The sequence below is a fragment of the Vipera ursinii genome, assembly GCF_947247035.1.
Source record: "Vipera ursinii genome assembly, chromosome: 5".
NCBI lineage: Eukaryota > Metazoa > Chordata > Lepidosauria > Squamata > Viperidae > Vipera > Vipera ursinii.
In genome coordinates, this window is record NC_139518.1 from 191,495 (window position 1) to 211,661 (window position 20,167).

General features: G+C 55.6%; 1 protein-coding gene across 4 annotated transcripts; it reads left to right on the forward strand.

Moving 5' to 3' along the window:
• Positions 1-770: 770 nt before the first annotated feature.
• Positions 771-17,474, forward strand: LOC310641125 (very long-chain specific acyl-CoA dehydrogenase, mitochondrial-like). 4 transcript variants are annotated; one of them, XM_083363919.1, is made up of 21 exons: positions 771-906; positions 1,204-1,356; positions 2,041-2,582; positions 8,120-8,238; positions 9,180-9,252; positions 9,377-9,441; positions 9,539-9,673; positions 11,816-11,960; positions 12,316-12,445; positions 12,557-12,682; positions 12,895-13,093; positions 13,189-13,293; positions 13,496-13,582; positions 13,891-13,953; positions 14,067-14,168; positions 14,641-14,738; positions 14,913-14,985; positions 15,510-15,582; positions 15,918-15,990; positions 16,064-16,139; positions 17,080-17,474. In XM_083363919.1, exons 2-21 carry the CDS (start codon positions 1,301-1,303, stop codon positions 17,215-17,217), a joined length of 2,478 nt encoding a protein of 825 aa, XP_083220045.1. In that variant the 5' UTR covers positions 771-906; positions 1,204-1,300; the 3' UTR covers positions 17,218-17,474. The 4 variants fall into 4 exon arrangements, with proteins under 4 accessions (XP_083220045.1, XP_083220047.1, XP_083220046.1 ...); XM_083363921.1 differs by having other exon boundaries at positions 2,209-2,582; XM_083363920.1 differs by lacking the exon at positions 13,496-13,582.
• The last annotated feature ends 2,693 nt before the right edge of the window (positions 17,475-20,167 follow it).

Below are 20,167 nucleotides of genomic sequence, written 5' to 3' on the forward strand. Positions count from 1 at the left end.
GTCAAATCCCCTGCCGGCCAGGGTGTTAAGAAATTCTTGGAGTCATAGCAGTGATGAATGAGATTCCTGGCAAGATCGGAGCGGAGGAGGTGATAAGTCCCAACTCCTTGTCCTGTCGTGTCCTTGGCCAAAGCTCTGGCAGGCTGGACCGTGGCCGTCTGGCGTGTGTTTACCTCGATTCCTCCTTGTAGGGCGGGGGGGGGGGAGTTTCCATGCTTCTCTCACAAGGCACAGCTGCGTCCCCTGCCTCCTGTTCACCCCACCCTCTCAGCCTCTTTCATTGGGGGGGGGAGCAGAAGCTCCTGCCGTCTTCGCTTCTTGGCTCCTGCCTGGTTTTCTTCTTCTGACCCTCGGCTGCTTCGTGGCTGGGCAGTCTTGGGCCTGATCCGTGCCACTCTGGCGTTCCTCCTTCTTCCCCTCCTGCAGGCCGAGGGGAAGGCGGTGCTGATCACAGGCTGTGACAAGGGCTTCGGCCACGCCTTGGCCAGGCACCTCCACGGGAGAGGGTTCACCGTCTTTGCCGGCTGTTTGCTCCTGGTGAGGAACCCTGGGCTGGCATCACCTGGGCGAGGCTTTCAGGTTTCCTCCAGGAGTCGGGTGGGGGAGGGAGGGGGACTCACCTCATGCCTCCTCCTCAGTTTTGGCCCTCTGCGGGAGGTGGGCAGGGAGGAAGGCAACAGTACAGCTCCCATCAGCCCCAACAGGGCTGGGCTTGCCCTCAGCGGACCTCCCCTTAATGGTTTTTCTCCCTGCCTGTCGGACAGGACCAAGGAGGAGATGGCGCCCAGCAGCTGCGCCGCCTGGGCCCTGAGCGGATGCACGTCCTCCAGCTGGACGTGTGCTGCGAAGAGCAGGTGGCCGTTGCCTTCCGATACGTGGAGGCGCGGCTGGAGGACCCTGCCCAAGGTAATCGCCCCAGGCCCTCCCACCTGCCCAGGGGCCGGCTGCACCTGGCAGACAAGCGCATCTCGCCGGGCTTCCCAGCGGGCAGGGGCCAAACTGGGCTCCATGTGTGGGTCCCTTGGTTTTCCCCAGCTCTGTTTGGCTGCACCCAACTCTTTGGCCGCCTGTGCTGCCGAGTCTCTCGCCTCTCTGGACAGGTCATTTCAGGCGGCTGGTGAGATGGGCTTCCTTGGGAGGAGGAGGAGGAAGCTGCCCTGCACTCACAAATCCTCAAGGAGGGTCTCCTCTCTTGCGGGGCAGGTCTGTGGGGCTTGGTGAACAATGCTGGAATCGCCTCTTTTGGAGACGTGGAATTCACCAGCGTGGAGAAGTACCAGAGGGTGGCTGACATCAACTTATGGGGGACCATCCGTGTGACAAAAGCTTTTCTGCCCCTAATTCGCAGGGCCAGAGGTAGGAAAGAGGGTCTACAGGGATTGGGGGCCACCAGGACACACTTCTGAAGGCCCTTTGGCCTCTGGGCACAGCATCTTGCACAGGAGTGACGGGCAGCAGAGCTCCGCCTGCACCTGCCCTGTCCAGCAAGGATTAGCCGATGTGCTGGGTGGCTCTGTTCACATGTACACTCAGACTTCCAATGCCCGGGGAGTCAGTGGCAGAGTTAACATACAGAGCAGGTCTGCAAGAATTTGCATCCTCCGTGTAACACTGGCATTCCAGCAGTGCCTTGTGCAAGAATTAGCAGGGGGGGGGCTAGGGGGTGGGCAGAGGAAAGATCCCCAGGCATGGAGGAAGAAGGAAGAGGGAGGGGAAAGCAGAGGCCTGCCAGGGACTTGCATGTTCTACCACGCCCCCCAGGGCAAGAAGCCAACCGCACTTAGGTCTCCCATTTTGGGATAATGAGATCCCAAAAGTGACTGAGACTCTGCCCAAGCAGTTACCTCTGTGGCCTGGCTACCTCCCAGTAGGAAGGGGGCCTTCTAGAGAACAACTGGTGGAGCCTCTGGGGAGTTCTTTCCAAGGCCAGACCCTGAGCTGGGTGACCTTACTGGTTCTCGGCTCCCCTCCCTCCGTGCTGTTCTCTCCCACTGACGTCACCCCCTCCCCAGAGCAGTTCTGGTCTCTGCTCCCCTCCAGGGCGGATCGTCAACATGAGCAGCATGCTGGGCCGGATGGCCAGGCCGATGCGCTCCTCCTACTGCGTCTCCAAGTTCGGGGTGGAGGCCTTCAGCGACTGCCTACGGCAGGAGATGTATCGCTGGGGCGTCTCGGTGGTGGCCATCGAGCCGAGCAACTTCGTCGCAGCCACAGGGATCCTGACCCCCGAGGGCATCGAGGGCGAGGGCGAGCGCATGTGGCGTGGGGCCAGCGAGGCCGTCCGGACAGATTACGGAGAGGCCGACTTCCAGGAGAAGCTCTCTCGGATGAAGGGCTTTGCGCACAGCGGCCTGCGGGACATCTCCCCGGTCTTGGATGCCCTGACCGAAGCCCTCGCCGCACGTCACCCCTACAGCCGCTACACCCCCATGGAAGCCTCCTGGTGGCTCCGTCTGCAGGCTGCAACCCACCTGCCCACCGCCCTGGCCGACTGGCTCTTTGTCAGCTAGGCTGCCCCGGGTCAAGCGGAGAAGCCGTCCCTCGCTGCCAACTCCGAGGGGGTGTTGCGGAGTCATGTCCAGGTGAATAAAAAGCAATCGTAGTAGCCAAGTTAGCCAGGTGAGGGGAAACATCCCAAATCCTTATAGACAATCTCTTAATCAGCACAGCTGGAAGGGTCACAAAATAGGCGCAACTCCCCGCTAGTGCAAGATGCTTGGGGTGGGGAGCCCATTTTAACAGAATAACAAGAGTTAGCAGGGACCTTGGAGGTCTTCTAGTCCAGCCCCACTCCCCACCCGCATCCCACTCAGGCAGGAATTTTTTAGAAGATGGTGCAAACCCTCATTTGCCTGGTGCGCCCTTGAATCCCCAACCCTCCCGCCGAGTCCACCCGGCTGGAGCCACGGTGAGGGGGAGCCGCAGTGGGACCCGAGTCGCCTGCAGACAACATGCCTGGAAGCGGGAATGAGGTTTTCGTACGTGGTCCAAACTATGTAATTTCAACCGACCTTAATTAAATTTTTAGATTTAAGTACACTTGGCTTAATGTTTGCCCTGCCTGCCTCCTTGCTGGGGCCGCAACCCCGAACCGTAGCCTGGCCAGGATCGGCACCACCCGAGCAGCCTGGCATTCTGGCCTGGCTAGGCCTGCTGGGGAAAGACGAGACCCAAGAAAGGCCCAAACCTGGTTGAGGATGAAACCCAGCTTCCCTTTCCCACCAGGGGGCGCTCTTGGGGACCACTTTTCATGCGGCCAACCACCCCAAGCAGAGCCAGCTGGAGGGCTGGGGAGCCCCCACCCTCTTGCGCCTCCCTGGGGGGGGTCTCTGCTCTGTTTGCATGGGGGGGGGAGGGAGACATAACCAGACCTAGCTGGGGGCTCTATTGATCTAATACGACAATAATCAAGGAGAGAAGCAACCTGGAATTAAGGAGAAAATTAATTAATTAACCAATGGAACGGACGTTGCCTTCAGACGTGGGTGCTTCATCCCTGGAGGCTTATAAGAAGAGACTGGACATCCACCTGTCTGAAATGGTATAGGCTCAATCCTGCTTGAGCAGGGGGCTGGACTAGAATACCTCCCAGGTCCCTTCCAGCTCTATTCTGATGGATATTGGTTACTCTTTTGTGGTGCAGGCCACATGGGGATGTTACATGCATGGAGAGTTAGGGGAGGGTAGTTGAAGAGGGTTACTTCAGTTGGGTGAAACGTGTTGTGTGAATGGCCCAGCCTTGTGCCTCTTTGGCATCCTTTTTTTAAAAAAAAAATTCCATTTATATCCCGCCCTTCTCCGAAGACTCAGGGCGGCTTACAAGCTTAACAGTAGCCTTCATTCTATGTATATGCCTGCTTATTAGGGCTTTCACACACCCCCCAAGCGGCATTTCTTCGTACCCTTTTTTCTATTTTTCTTTTACTTTCTCCCCCCTTTCTTGCGTGCTTAGCTTTCTCTCTGGTTTCTTCTTTTTCTCATTTTATATTAGTTTATATTAGTTTTTTATTTTCCTTCTTAAACTTTTAATAAAATTACAAAGTTTGTGCACCAGCTACAGCCTTTCCTGGATCATGACTTTCTGTACTCAGTTTATTTTATTTATTTGTTTTATTTTAATTCCATTTATATCCCGCCCTTCTCTGAAGACTCAGGGCGGCTTACAAGCTTAGCAGTAGCCTTCATTCTATGTATATGCCTGCTTATTAGGGCTTTCACACACACACCCAAGCGGCATTATTACAAAGTCAGCTTAATTGCCCCCAACAATCTGGGTCCTCATTTTACCCACCTCGGAAGGACGGAAGGCTGAGTCAACCTTGAGCCTGGTGGGATGCGAACCTGCACTAATTGCAGGCAGCTGGTGTTACTTAAGGAGGCATTAGCCCACTGCTCCACCAAGGCTCTTATGCAGGGAGGCAAGCATAACTCCTCACAACCGTCCTCAGCCTCCCCTGAGTCAGACTGGGCCTCTCCTCACCAGCTCAGGGGGCGGAGGGGGGGTCCTCCCCTTCATAACAGCCCTGGGGTCTGCGTCGTCCCCCCCCTGCCCATGGTGACCCCGGCTGTGCTGTTGCTAGGAGACCCGGTCCAGTCGCTGCCAAGGAAGGGCCATATAGCCCCCAAGGCCAAAGTCTGCTTCCCTTGGGCAGCAGTGCCCCCCCCTCTTCCCTGGGGAGGGAGAGGCGTCTGCTGGGGCCCTAAAAGCCTTGCTGGGCCTCCCGCCACACTGGCCGAGGGGACCCAGGGCTGCCTCCCTGGGGCCATCTGCAGAGGGGATCTGGAAAGGGCCAGCAGCCAGGCCGGGCCTAGGAAGGGAGCCAAGGCTGCACTGCCACAACTGCCGGACTGTCCCTGCAGTGTCCTTGCTGGAGGTTTTGGGCAGAGGCCGGCCTTCCCTGCTGCTGCCACCCCCTCCTTCCTGCAGCTGGAGGGAGGGGCCGGCTGCAGACCCTCGCTGGCCTTCTGTCCGGGTGGGGGGCAAATGGCCGCCATTGCAGATTGAGTCCCTCCTTGGCAGGAACATTTCAAAGAGTAGAGGGTCGTGTGCTGAGCTGCCCCCCCTTCTCGATCTCTGCAGCTGCCACTTTGGCCCAAGACTTTGGTGGGCGCTCAGGGCACAGCCCAGCCCGTTTCAGTTCACGGCAGGTTACAGCGCCCCACTTAGGCCTTTACCTATCCTGGCATGGCCTTTGCTGCTTTGCGCCCATCCCTCCCCTGGGAGGAGGCCCTTCCTTGCCACAGGCAGGGCGTGTGAAGGGCAGGTGGGTGAATTTCCCTGCCTTTGTTGCCCTCCCTCCTGCCAAAGGCCATCATCCTCCTCAAAATGGGGGAGGGCAGAAGATGAGGGCTGACCGAGGGCTGGACAGGTAGGTGCAGCCGTCCGCCAGTCCATCCGTGCAGCTCCCTTTGGTTTTGTTCCAGACCTTTTTACCTTAAAGGAGCCGATCAACATTCCTGGCTCTCCGTTATGTCTGCCCCTTCTTAGTGTTCCCATCACCCATCGGCCTGCTCTGTTCTGGCTGCCACACTGATTTCGGGGAGGGGTGGCAGGAGAAGCACAGGGAAGGCTGGGTTAATTTGCAGGCAGGCCAGGAAAAGGCAGTCGGTGGATGATGGATGCTGTGCAGGTAGAGAGAGAGAGAGAGAGAGAGACTGCTAAAGGCTCCCAGGGAGGAGATTTGGGTTGCCTGGACATCAGCCCAGCTGGGTGGATGGGAAACAAAACGGAGTTCAGGCTGACCATTTACTTAAAGTTACTTAACTGGGGTCGCTCTACCAGCGATCCTGCCGGGCCTAGCACTCCTGCAGGTCCTCCCTGCAGTTGGGGGGACGCCAAGCCAGGTGGAGGGGAGGAAGAGCTGGGCTGGGGGAGAACGGAGACGGGCTCTGCTCTCAAAGAAGACCACCACGCTGAGAGAAGGCAAAATCCTGCATTTTTTCAAGAACTGGAAAAAATTACAAAATGCAGCAACCTGGCCATCAAAACTGCGAGATTATGGATGAAATGTGTAACCGTGATACCCATTGTCATCGGGGCACTGGGAACTATGTCCCAAAACTTTGCAAAATACATCAAGAAACTGCAGCTTCCTGCAATAGCTCCAGCAAAGCTACAAAAAACTGTGCTACTCGGAACATCTTACATTTTAAGGAGGTACCTGGTTGATACCTAGGATGCTGGCAGCAACCCGTGCCAACCATCAGCGCCAGTCAATTTGAGTGTTCAGTTGACTGAGTTTCATGCTTTATGAATAAAAGTTTTATATAACAATAAATGCATACAAAGTCAAAATTGAGAAGACAGCAACAGACAGTAAGTGCAAAGAAGCTGAAGAAACAGTGGACCACCTGGTGAGCTGCTGCCAGAAGATCGCACAGACTGACTACAAGCAGCGGCATGACAAAGTAGCAACAATGGTGCATTGAAAGATCTGCAAGAAATATTGAGGTTGCCGGACGACACCCAGGGATAAGGCCTCTGGAACCAGCTGCCCGTGGAACTGAGGACTGCCCCCGACCTCCATTCATTCCGCCGGGACCTGAAGACCTGGCTCTTCGAGCTCTCTGGCCCAGGCTGAGAATTTTAATTTTAATTTTAACTGGGGTTTTATTTATTCAGGGACGGATATAATTTTTTAAAATTTGTTTTTAACTTTTGTATTTTTGTTTTTAATCACCCTTCGGGAAATGGCGGTATATAAATGTAATAAAATAAATAAATAAATAAAATTTGCCTATAAGCAAGAACTGGTGGGATCATAAAACAGAAAGTCATAGAAAATGGTAAAGTTAAACTGCTCTGGGACTTCAGAATTCAAACAGACAAGCATCTGCAACGTAACACCCCAGACTTAACAACTGTCGATAAGAAAGATAAAAAAGTCTGCATGGTGGACGTGACAGTGCCTGGAGAAGATAACAAAATGCAAAGACTAACAAATAGAAACAGAATGACTGTGGCAAAGGCAAGCAAGGGTGGTACCAATAGTAATAGGCGCCTTGAGTGCAATCCCAAAACAACTGGAGCACCACTTGAACACCATCATCGGCATTGACAAAATCCCCATCACTCAATTGCAAAAGGCAGCCTTACTAGGAACTGCTTCCATCCTGCCACGATATCTGTAATTCCACCAAACATCCACATCTGCCTATCCCAGGTCCTCGGTAAGGATTCGATAGGTAGACAAAAATGCCAAATCCAGTCTGAACATCTGGCTGACTGCGATGATTAATAACAACAACAACATAGAGTCGGAAGGGACCTTAAACTGCCAAAGCCACAATTCAGCCTGCAGGTCACCTGCCCGTCTGCTCTCCTGCCCAGTGTGGGAGACTGAGCTGAGGATGTCCAGCATGGTGAGCTCGTTGGCCCCACAGAGAGAAGGGGCAGCTGCAGGGTGAAAGGGTTTCACCTTGAAAGAAGGCAAGAACCTCTGGGCGACTCGGAGAGGTGTATCCCCGCCTGGCCTCCTCCTGGGAGCCCCTCTCACCACCTCACCCCCTCTCTCCTTTGGGGCCCTCAGTAGCGACTTCTTCTTTTAAAAAAGCCTCGTCCGGCCAGGGAAGTTCCAGGCCCGGTTCTGGATGATGTCACAGAACGTCATCCTGCGGAGCCCAGTGACGTCACACTGCGGCAGCCTGTTCCACGGGGCACCTTGGAGCCCACGGGTGTCGCTCTTCCTCGTGAGTTCAGGCCTTGTTGCTATGGGGAAGAGGCTGATGACCTCAGAAAAGGGGCACTGGGGCTGTTAGGGAAACACACCCAGAAGAAGAAGAAGAAGAAGAAGAAGAAGAAGAAGAAGAAGAAGAAGAAGAAGAAGAAGAAGAAGAAGAAGAAGAAGAAGAAGAAGAAGAAGAAGGGTAACGTGGGCAGACCCTCCCAATAAGGTTATCCTGCAGTGTCCCGTTCCCTATCTGGTCTGCCTCGAAGGGCTGCCTCACAGAGGCTTCTGCTGCTGCAGGAGAGAGCATGGGGCACGGGGTCAGGTCACCTCAGCTGCCCCCTTCAGGGCTGCAGAAGATAATGGGGAAGGGGAGGCTGGAGTCAGCTTTGCAGGGAGACCCACTGCCCTGGAGCCTCTTCCTTCCTTCCTTCCTTACTTCCTTCCTGCAGCGACCGGCCTGGGCTTCTCCAAGCAGGGCAGAGAGGATGATCCGGCTGATGGAGGGCAGGGCGACCCTGGCCAGGTGGAGGCAGCTGTGCAGCAAGTCATTGGCCAAGTCCAGACTCAGGTACTTTGGCTCAGCCGCAGTGGACCAGCCTGATATCTGGTCACCAGGTGCATTTAGCACACCTGTTGGTCAGAAAGAGGCCACGGGACTCTGCCCCGTAGACTGACAGGCTTTGCTTGGTACGGTCAGCAGCAGGGGCGGGGGCGGGGAACGTGAGCCAGATGGTGGGAAGAGGGTTGCTGGTGGAAGCCCCTTTCATCGACCTGGGAGGGAAGACGGAGTCAGGCCTACAGAAGCAGCCACAGCTCAACGATTTCTGCCCTGAAATTTGTTCCAAGGCTACACACGCTGTAAAACACACAGGAGCCCAGGTTCACACAACATCTGTGCCTGGCTTATTTGGGGCTCCATATGAATAAAACCAAAGAAGATGGGGGCCTAAATGAATCTCCCCAAAGATGCCTGTGAAAAAGCCAGTGGGGAGCAACGGAGGGCGTCTGGCATCCTGGCCAAAGACTGGGCGAAGAGCCCCAGGAGGGCTGGGGAAGTTTGAATCTCTGCTCCAGATCGAAATCCTAAGCTCTCGGCAGTTCGAGGGGTTGGCAGAGGCCCATTCCCGCCTTCCAATTGGATGGTGTCTCCTTTTGCAGGCTGCTGTCTCCTTCCTATTTTGTGACCAACCAGAAAGTAAGATATTCTAGACTCATCAAGAAGGTAAGGAAGACCAGCCAACGAGATGGCTGCATCTCCTCTAGAAGCGGCTTTGACCATCTAGACCGGGATGGGGAAACCTCTGTGGCTCCTGGTCCGGGGGCACCCTGGAGACAGACCCCACCTGAAGAGAGACTGGGGCGAGTGCTGCAGGGTGGCATCTCCCAGAGGGGGAGGGGGCGTGCTCTGTGCTCCCCACCAACTCCGCTTTCTGACCTTCAACACGTGTGTCTGTCTGTGAGAATGGCAGAGAAGGCAGGACCAGACTAAATAGGAGTATTTTCCGCCAGGAATCAACATCGTTTGTGGAAAACCTATTCAACGGACACTTGGAGACGAAAAACCTCCTTCCTTTCCCCTCAGGTAAGGGGGTCGGGGCAGAGAGAAGGGATTCGAGGGTGCTGCGAGGCAGGACAGCTGACCAGACCCCGGGTGTTCGGGGCTGGCCGTGAGCCTCCTGTCCTGGCAGCCTCTCCGTCGCCCTCAGCTCTCTCACCGGAGCAGACCCAGGTCTTGCAAGCCATGGTGGACCCCTGCGCCCGATTCTTTGAGGTAAGGCCAACTGAGGTTTTCCTCCGCCCGAGCCCCCCCGAGAGAACGTCCTGGCTGGAGGGCTGTGCTGGCTCTCTTTCTGTCCGAACACCTGCAGGAAGTCAACGATGCGGCTGCGAATGAAGCGCTGGGCAGCATCGAAGAGGACACCGTGGCAGGCCTCAAGTCGATGGGCTGCTACGGGCTGCAGGTGCCCGAGGAGCTGGGGGGCATCGGGCTGACCAACACCCAGGTGAGGCCCTTGGGAGACTCCTGGAGGGAAGCAGGTGGTCCTCCTGGTCTGTCCTCCCCCACCGCTGGGGGTTGGGAGCACCCCCACCCGTCTGCGATGCAGAAGAGGCAAGCTCCCTCCTCCCCCGTTGCTCCCTGGGCCAGCATCCAAGGGAGGAGGGCGGAAAGGCTGGCCAGGGCCCTCTTCCTCATTGCTGCTGGCCGGGGGGGGTGGTGGGAGACAAAGGGACTAAGAGGAAAGATTCTTTGCAGCTCTGGGCTGTCCTGGGGGGTCCCGGGTGCTCTCTGGGCCTGGCTGTTTCCTTGCAGACTTTCACGACCCAACTAGGGAACTAGCACTAGAAGGGGGGACGGGCGGGCTTGGCCTCTGTTTATAAACAGAACAGGTGGTCCCAGGCTTACGACCACAATTCAGCCCAGAATTTCTGTAGCCAAGCAAGATAGTTGTTAAGTGAGTTTTGCCCCATTTTACAACCTTTCTTGCCACAAATCTATTGCCGCAAAGCTATTCTCCAAAGCACAGGAGAAGGCAGGACAAGAAGCAACGGATGGAGACTAATCAAGGAGAGAAGCAACTCCTTGCCTCCAGAAGCGGAGAATGCTCCAACAATGGAAGTTTTTAAGAAGAGACTGGACAGCCATAGGGTTTCCTGCTTGAGCAGGGGGTTGGACTAGATGACCTCCAAGGTCCCTTCCAAATCTATATTTATATATTTATATTTATTAAACTTAGATACCGCCCTTCTCCCGTAGGACCCAGGGCGGTTCACAAGGCAATTAAAACAACATTACAATACAAAAATTAATAGCAATTAAAATAGATTAAATTTTCCTTGATTAAAATCTAAAACCCCTATATCTCTAATTAAAAACCCAATTACAATAAGTTAAAAAATTAAAAAATCCTCAGTCCTGGCCGGAAAGCTCAAAGAGCCAGGTCTTCAGGTCCCGGCGGAACGAACGAAAATCAGGGGCAGTCCTGAGCTCCACAGGCAGCTGGTTCCAAAGGGCAGGCGCGCCCACAGAGAAGGCCCTCCCCCTGGGTGTTGCCCGCTGGCAATCCTTTGCCGGCGGCACCCTGAGAAGGCCCTCCCTGTGGGAGCGCACAGGACGAAGGGAACTTGATGCCGGCAGCAGGTGTTCCCTCAGATATCCCGGACCCAAGCCATTTAGGGCTTTGTAGGTCATCACCAGCACCTTGAATCTCACCCGGAGGGCAACCGGGAGCCAATGCAGCTCGCGGAGGTGTTATATGGGAGTATCGGGAGGCCCCCATCACAACTCGCGCGGCTGCATTCTGCACCAGTTGAAGCCTCCGAGTGGTCCTCAAGGGCAGCCCCATGTAGAGAGCATTGCAGTAGTCTAACCAGGAGGTCACGAGCGCATGAGTGACCGTGCACAAGGCATCTCGGTCCAGATAGGGCCGCAACTGGCGCACCAAATCTACTACTACTATTATTATTATTATTATCATCATTATTATTATTATTATTAAATGTTAAATCATTGCAGCTATTAAGTTAATCACATGGTTGTTAAGTGAACCTGACTTCCCATTGACCTTCCTGGTCAGAAGGCCGCAAAAAGGGATCACGACACCCTGGGATGCTGCAACCATCATAAATACAGGCCAAGCGCCCGAATACTAATCACTTGTCCATGGGGATGCTGCAACGGTCGTAAGAGTGAAAAACGATCATGTCACTTTTTTCATTGCTGTTGTAACTCCGAATGGTTGTAAGCCAAGGACTGCCTGTAGGTTTAGTAGCGCCTTGATCTGGGTGCTGCTTGACTGCCTGCCTGCTGCTGCTGCACCCTGCTTAACAACCCAGAAAGAATCAAGCAAGGAACGGCCCAACCGAGGAACAAGCCAGGAGAAAACCGCATTCCCACCAACGCTGGCGGGGCAGCCGCTGTGTGCAAACAGAGCGCAAAGAAGGCTTCTCCACCTGAGCACATGTTCCCTGGTCAGAGACAGCCAAGCTCAGAGAGCCCCGAGGCCAAGGATGGGGTGGGGTGGGGGTGGGGATGGCTGAGCCGCCTTGCAGCCCTCTGACGCTGTCTTCCTCCTCCTCCTCCTCCTCCTCCTCCTCCTCCTCCTCCTCCTCCTCCTCCTCCTCCTCCTCCTCCTCCTCCGTGGCAGTACGCTCGCATGGTGGAGGTGGTTGGGATGCACGATCTCGGCGTGGGCGTCACCCTTGGTGCCCACCAGTCTATTGGCTTCAAGGGCATCCTCCTCTTCGGAAACCAGAGCCAAAAGGAAAAATACCTCCCCAGGCTGGCATCTGGTAGGCTGAGCCCCCCCCCTAAAAAAAAGCACATTGGCTGGGTGAGGGGCCTCCCATACCGAAGGAACCAGGTGGAGGGATGGCTGTACCCGGCCTGAGCTGAGCCAGGGAGGGGCAGGAGCGGGCCCAGATCTCAACGCACAATGTGCCTGTATGTGTGAATATCTGCTAGGTCTGGACTCTTGCCCCCCCCCAAAAAAAACATGGTTGGAAGCAAGTTAGCCTCTTGGCACCATTTCCGAAGGCCAGAGAGCTCCAGGTGGAAGGAGGGCGGGGAGGGGGGGTCCTTGGCGGGCCCTTGGCAGGGCTGCCCTCGTCTCCCAGAAAGACCGGGCTCCCCTCTTTCTCGTCCCAGGCGAGGTGTACGCGGCCTTCTGCCTGACCGAACCGTCGAGCGGCTCGGACGCAGCCTCCATCCAGACGGTGGCCGAGCTGAGCCCCTGCGGGGGCTTCTACACGCTCAATGGGAGCAAGATCTGGATTAGGTGAGGAGGAGGGAGGGGGGCGCTGAGTTGGGCAGGGGGCCACCAGGCTGGTCGCTGGGCTCCATGGCTTGTGGCCAGCCGCTAGCCTAGTCCTCCTCACCTCCCTTCCAGCAATGGGGGCACGGCAGAGATTTTCACAGTGTTTGCCAAGACTCGCATCAAAAATGTCACCACGGGGGAGGAAAGGGAGACGATCTCGGCCTTCATTGTGGAGCGAGCCTTTGGGGGGGTGAGCAGGTGAGTCGAGGGGCCCCTGCGAGAGCGGGGGAAGGTGCTGCAGCCCTGGGCCTTCCTTCCCCTCCCTCATCTGTTCTGAGACTCATCACTGTCCCCTCGGGTGTGGGAAGAGGCTGCTGCCCCTGCAAGCCCCCCTACCCATCTAAGGGAGAGAGGGAGGGTTGCCCAGCTGAGCTGGCTCTGATCTGCCCTGGTCCCTCTGTGCCCTGCAGCGGCCCTCCGGAGCAGAAGATGGGCATCACGTGCTCCAACACGGCCGAGGTGCACTTTCAGGACGTGAAGGTGCCCGTGGAGAACCTGCTGGGGGGGCTCGGCAGAGGCTTCCAGGTAGCCATGCACATCCTCAACAACGGCCGCTTCGGCATGGCTTCAGCACTGGCCGGCACCATGCGTGGTGTCCTCCTCAAGGCGGTATGCTGGCAAGGAGGCCGCCGTGCCTGCGGTAGGGGGCCCCTCCCCTGGGCCAAGCCCCCCCCCCCGAGGTTGCTTACTCTGGCTCTGTGCAGGTGAACCACGCGGCAGACCGGCAGCAGTTTGGAAAACCCATCAGCCGCTTTGGGGGCATTCAGGAGAAACTGGCACACATGGCCTTGTTGCTCTATGTGACTGAGGTGAGTGTGGCCGGCTGGCCCCCCCCTTGGGTCCCCCCCCTCGGTCTTGGGTGCCCCCCTCCTGGACTTTCGGCCAGTATAAAATCGCCTGCAAGATGGGCTTCAGGCGGCTGCCACAGACTCCCCATTGTGGGGGGCGGGCAGAGCCTGGGGGGGCAGGGCCCAGGTGTGAGGCTGCCCAGCAGTGCCCTGCCCCTTGCAGGCCATGGCCTACGTGCTGAGTGCCAACATGGACATGAAGGCGCCCGACTACAAGCTGGAGGCGGCCATCAGCAAGATCTTTGCCTCCGTGAGTGGCTTGGGAGGGGGGCACCCCTGCTTTCCAGGAGGGTGAGCAGCAGCTGTGGAGGCTTGCCCTGGTCCCCGGTGGGTGGGGGGCAGGGGGGGCTAGGCGGCTGGCCACTGGCACCCTGCAGTTTAAGTGGAGCACCGTCTGGGCCGGGAGGCTCCGACTGGCTCTGGGCAAGTCTCCGTGCCCGGCCTGCTGGCATTTGGCCGCAGCTCCAGGGCCTCTTGGAGCCGGGGCTGCTGACCCTTCCTGGCCATGGGGTGGGGGTGGGGGGCTGGGCCAGTCAGCCTTGCTGTTCGTGTCCCCAGGAGGCGGCCTGGACTGTGACCGACGAAGGCATCCAGATCCTGGGTGGGATGGGGTACATGAAGGTAAGTCCCGCTGGGCTGGGCGGGGTCTCCTGAGTCAGGAGATGGACGGACTCCTCCCAGGCTGGGTCGGGGCCCAGCAGGACCCCCTTCAGGCTGCTGGTTTCCCTGGGCAGGAGACCGGCGTGGAGAAAGTCATGCGTGACCTGAGGATCTTTCGCATTTTTGAGGGCACCAACGACATTCTGCGCTTGTTCGTGGCTCTGTCAGGCATGGAGGCAAGTCAGGCCATCTCGGGCAGCCAGTGTGGTCCTCTCGGGCAGCCCGTCCAGGACAAGCAGTGCCCGAAGCGCTGGGATCCCCTCCCCACCTTGAGAAGCCACTTCTCGGGGGGGCTTTCGGAGAGAGCCCCCTTCAGAGTCAACCTGGCTCTTTGCCCTCCCCAAGGCTGAGCATGAAACCTTTCCGCTCCTTTGCTGCTCCAGCTTGTGCAGCCACCCTCTTGCCCCCCCCCCCGGCACTCAAGCAGCGGCCTCCCCCTTAAAGCCCTGGCAGAGCGCCCACCCTTTCCTTGCCTGGGTGCCCGGCCGAAGCACGCTCTGGTCCCTGCACACTTGCCGGGCCAGAGCATCCCTTTCCCTGGAGCTCAGCCATCCCACCCTGGTGCCCTAAAGTGTGTGTGTGTGGGGGGGAGGAGTTCTGACCACTTGGGGAGGCTGCCCCAGGACAGAACGTGCTCTCTGCTCTCAGTATGCTGGGCAGGCCCTGAGCGGCCTGCGCAAGAACCTCTCCGACCCCCTGGTGCACATGGGATCCATCTACAAGGAGGTGGTGATACGAGCGAAACGGTGAGGCTCCCTCCCTGGGGGGGATCTGGGGCTGAGGAGGCTCTCCCATTCCGCAACAGCTGCACTGAAGAACCCCCCCCCCCGTGGCCCTCTCAGGGCTTCCAAGGTGCCGCTCTGATTCCCCCCCCCCGTGCCACATTCCTATTCAGCAGATCCCCACTTTCTCTCCTGCAGCAAAGTTGGGGTCCCCACTGGCCAGACGCTGCAGGGTCTCGTCCACCCAGAACTGGAGGACTGCGCTGCTCTGGTGAGAGAGCCAGGGGAGGCTCAGCACGGCAGGCAGCTTCCTCTGGGTATAGTTGGCAGCCTAGTAGCTTTCTCTGTTCCGGGCGCCCGAGCTCCTGTCCGAAGGAGCCTTCCATGCAGCTGGGACCCTTCCAAGTTGCCGGGGGCCTCGTCCAAGGGCCCTTCTGGACGGAGCTCTGCTCAAACCCTTTCCTCTCTGGACCCCCTTCCAGGGCTAGAAGATGCCCTGAGGGGCTTCCAAGAGCGGCTGCCCTCCTCCAGGGGTGGCTCCTGGGTGTCCCCAGGAAAGAAGCCAAGATGGCTTTCCTACACGCCTCCTCTTCCTCTGGGGGCAAGCAGGCGATGCCCAAGCCCCTTCCCCACAGACGCCCCACACTGGTGCCTCAGGCTCAGCCACTGGCGCGAGAAGAAGAGCTGAGCAAGACATGAGGGGGGTGGGGAACATCTGGAGGAGAGGGCCCTTGCCTTGGGGATCATGGGGCCACATTCAGCTGAGGGCCCCCCATGTCTCTCCTCCCCTGCAAGGTCACCAGAGCCGTGGAGCTGTTCGGAGAGGCCATCGAGAGTCTGCTCCTGAAGTACGGCACAGCAGTGACAGGTACAAGCCCTGAGGGGAGCGGCTCTGCCAGGCGTCCTGGGCACCCATCGTCCCCACTCCCTCCTGGGGCCCAGAGGCTCCCTCCGCTGGACTCTTCCAGAAGCAAGGCTGATTCTCTCGGGGGTGGGGTGGGGGTGGTGGAAGGTGGAATTCACAGCCCCAGACCAGCCAAAGTGACAGATGTTTCCACTGTGGAAATGTGTGTGGGGGGGCTGCTCTGCAGGACCCACAGCAACATTGGGGGTGGCTGCAAAAGAAGCTGGACGTCACCCGGAGGGAGGTGCAGGGTGAGAGCTGCCCAGGGGCCTGACTTGCCCTTCCGGGATTCTCCCCAGACAAGCAGTTCCACCTGAGGCGCGTGGCAGATGCTGCCATAGACACCTATGCCATGGCCGTGGCTTTATCCAGGTAGGAGGAAGGAGGGGGGATGGGATGGGAAGCAGGTGCCTGTGAAAGGAGCCTCATCTATCTCCCCTTCCAGGGCCAGCCGCGCCCTCTCCCTGGGCCAGCCCACCGCTCAGCACGAGAAGCTTTTGTGCCAGACGTGGTGTCTGCAGGTAACACAGACAGGGGCAGTTCCCGGGCTCCGATTGCTCTTGGGCAGCACTGCTTGCCTGGTGGGTTCCTAGTTTGGGGGGGGCTGCTCGGGGCCCTGCCGGCTTTGACTCCCTACCTGCTGCCCCTTCCCCCTTGCAGCCTGCTGGCCGTCTCCTCCCAAGCTATGGGGCACGAGGCAAGGTGTAGCATGACAGCCCCTGCTTCCCTCCTACCAATGGAGGGGTTAGGCTTCGGCAAAACATCTGGCAGTAGCCACAGCTTCCTGTCAGCTGTCTGGCTCTGACCTCAGCTGAGGGCCTTCTTAGAGCCCAGACAGATCAGCGCAGAAGCCACATCAGGGACCCTTGCCTTGTGCTAGGCTTGAAGGGGCAGCCCCCTCACCACGGATCACAACTCCTCTGGCTGGCCTGAAGGTGGGCTGCGCCAGTTGATGCCCAGACTCCTTCCCCCTTGATTCAGCACCTCTGAGAAGAGGGTCTTCAAAAGGAGGAGTTGGGGGTGACAGTGTTCCAATATTTGAGGGGCTGCCAAAAAGAAGGGGGAGTCCACCTCTTCTCCAAAGCCCCTGAAGGCAGGACAAGAGGCAACAGATGGAAACTAATCAAGGAGAGAAGCAACCTGGAACCAAGGAGAAATTTTCTGACAGTTAGAACAATCAATCAGTGGAATAACCTGCCTCCAGAAGTTGTGCGTACTCCAACACTGGAGGTTGTTAAGAAGAGTTTGGGCAGCCACGTGTCTGCGGTAGCATAAGGGGGTTGGACTAGGTCCCTTCCACCTCTGTTATTCACGGGGATAATAGCGTGGCTTGCACCCTGTTGCCAGAAGGGAACGTGGTGAGACCCTCCTACAAAAACACTGCACAACCTGTCTTCCATTTGGGGGAGGCTTTCTCCCCAGCGTAGGTGGACTGATCCAGGCTTCTCTCTCTCTGCATAGGCCTTCCAGCGAGTGCAGGCATCTCTGCAGGAAGCCAAATCTGCCAGCTGGGAAGAGGTCTTCACCAGCATGAAGCTGATCTCGGACGCCTTGGTGCAGCACAGGAGCATCGTGGCTCCCCACCCTCTGGGTTTTTAAAACTGGGTTTTATTTAGCATGGAACCAAATAAATGCTTATATGATCCTTCTACTAAAGCAGTCTTCACATGATTTGCTGGTGTCTCTGTGCTCTTGTCGTTGTGTGTGGGCAGCTCTTCACATCTGGGGAACTGACTGACTGGCGTTCAAGATGAAGGAAGTCAGTTCCCTTGCTCAACGCCCCCAAAAGTCCCAATCCTGCCCCAAATGCAAAGCAGCACATACTGGAGAAAAGCCTGCAGCTCCTGCTGGACACTTTTTGGATTATATGCTATCGAGTTGGTGACAACTCTTAGCAACCAGACTGCAGGGATGCAGGGAAGCTGCTGTTGCTGGGATGCTGCTGGTGAAGCTGGGCAGAGGCTGCTCCTGCCCAGGGTTAGCGCCCATGAAAGAAAGACACAGAGATCTCTCGGGGAAAGGGCCCCGCTGCTCCTGGGATGCACACTGGATGCTGGACACTGAACCACGAGGAGCAGTGGACCTTGTTTATTTATAGCAAAAGCAACCAATCACATTTTATTGTTATTCAAATAGACCAATCATGGTTACACATGTGTTCTTCTAAACTATCCTAAAAGGACATAGGTGTTAGAGGTAGATTCAAATACAGTAATGACCAATCATTTGTAGGAGGCGTCAGAATTTGCCTTAAATTGAATAGCCAATGGTGTGGAGGAATACTGTGACCATGCCCCTATCTGGCTGCAGCCAAATGGCCTCTCCTAGGTTCCTTTGTTTTCTGGGTTTATGGCTTACTTCCTTGCACATGGTTCACTGACCTTATCTGGCTGTAGCCAAATGGCCTCTCTGGGTTTATGGCTTACTTCCTTGCACATGGTTCACTGAAGACTTTCCATGGTAGAAAAGTACTAGCCAGAAAAGTACTAGCCAGCTACATGTATAGGAACAGAGATCATGGTTATTCCAACATCTCCTCCGTTTTTGTTTTAAATGCAGAATTTGCATGTTCCACTTCAAAGTTGAGGAGGGATGGGCTCTTTAGAGACGCACCTTCGGGAGACTCAAGAGGCGAACAAGCCCAAAAGGCATTTTTATTTTCCTCTTTTAGGAGACAAAGGAGTCTCTAGTTCAAATTGAGCATTAGGCTCTTCTGGATCCTCCTGGGGAAGGGATTGATACTTACTGTACCATAAAGAATTAATTTGTTTAACAGCTCTCTGTTCAGCTATCAAAGAAATACTGTTAGTAATACTTTCGATAAAGATAGGATACTGTTAGTAATACTTTTGATAAAGATAGGCAAGACACAAGGTAAAATAGTACATCCTAATACAATCATACTAATAAAAGCTACAATAGCTTGTAAACCAGGTACTTTGGGAAACCAGGAGCCAAATAATTCCTGAAAGTTGAAACCATTTCAAGTTTGGACAGGAACATGAGCTACAGAGTTCACATTGTCCCTCAGTCTGAGTATTAGTGGCGACATGGATGATGATGGTAGACTCGTTGTTAACAACAGGTTATTCCTTCTGGGTCCATGCGATGGGGCAAAAACAGTGTGAAAAGAGTCATTTTTGACTGGAAGCAATGTCAAAGGTGTAAAGAACGGGATGGGATAGCTGGTGAAGTGGAGTTGACATCTGGGGTAAGCTTTCAGATGGAATTGTGTTTTAGTGGCATCAGTCAGTGGTGTAAGAACAAAGCTGAAAAAAGTCACAAACCATGCTGTCATCTTTAGTGGGGTCTGCAGTTGTGTTTGTGGAGGCATGATACGGACGAACGTGGCGACCTGGGATCCACAGCACTTTGTCTGGCAGCTGGACTGCAGCGTAGCCTCTGCCCCAGGTGAGAAGGTCTGCAGGGCCTTTCCAAGTTAGGTCTGGAAGTTGGCGATACCACACTTTGGGTTTAGGCTGATCTGCAACTAGAGATGAAAAATGCCGCTCTGCGGCTGTGGTTAAGGGATGGCCAGTCAAGTTTGAAAAGTTCAGAGTGTGGAGGCAAAGGTTAAGAGTTTCTTGCACTGCTGGGAGGTTGGGGCTTCGTTTTCCCCCGTTCTGATTTTTATAACGATCTAATGCATGTTTCAAAGTTTGGTTAGCCCTTTCCACCAAGACTTGGCCTTGGCTATTATATGGAATTCCAAATTTGTGTGTTATTTGCCAATGATGACAAAATTCTGCCATGGCTTGACTGCTGTAGGCAGGGCCATTATCTGTTTTGAGTTCTTTTGGACATCCCAGCATTGCAAAGGTCCGAATACAATGATTAATTACATGTTTGGTGGCTTCACCCCTTTGGGGGGTGGCCATGATGAATCCTGAGAAGGTGTCAATTGAAATATGCAAATACTTACATGGGGCAAATGGTGCATGTTGTGTGACATCCATTTGCCAAATTTGGCAAGGCTCCAATCCCCTTGGATTTACACCCATAGGAATTGCAGTTGCTTGTTTGCTGCATGTTGGGCACTGCTGGCGAATTGCAATTGCTTCTGCAGCGGTAATGCCAAACTGCCTCTGCAAAGCTTTGAAATTTTGATGGAAATATGAATGACTTTCCCAGGGGGTGAGGGGTTGCAAAGAACAGGCCGAGGGTCCGGAGGCAGCCTGATCTGCAAAATTGTTTAGGCTAGTGCTGATTAAGGGAGGGAAATTCTCCCAGATATCACCTTCTATCAATGTGTCCTGCACAAAGACACAAAAACATCAAAAACAAAAAAAACAAAAACAAAAAACAACTCCACAAAAAGATCAGAGTAATTTCTTTTGGGTGATGTTTAACTAAAACTCAAAGAATTCAAAAAACTTGTCCAACAAATAATCTCTCCTCTTTCGAGTAAAAAAAAATGCAAGCTGAAACTGCAAGAGTTGGCATCAAGTTTCACATCCACCCCCCTTTCTCAGACTGGAATTCTAAGCAGAGGGAAAAAAAATGGTTAAAAGGACCAGCCACCCCCCCTCTTCTGGCTGTCTCTCCCTTT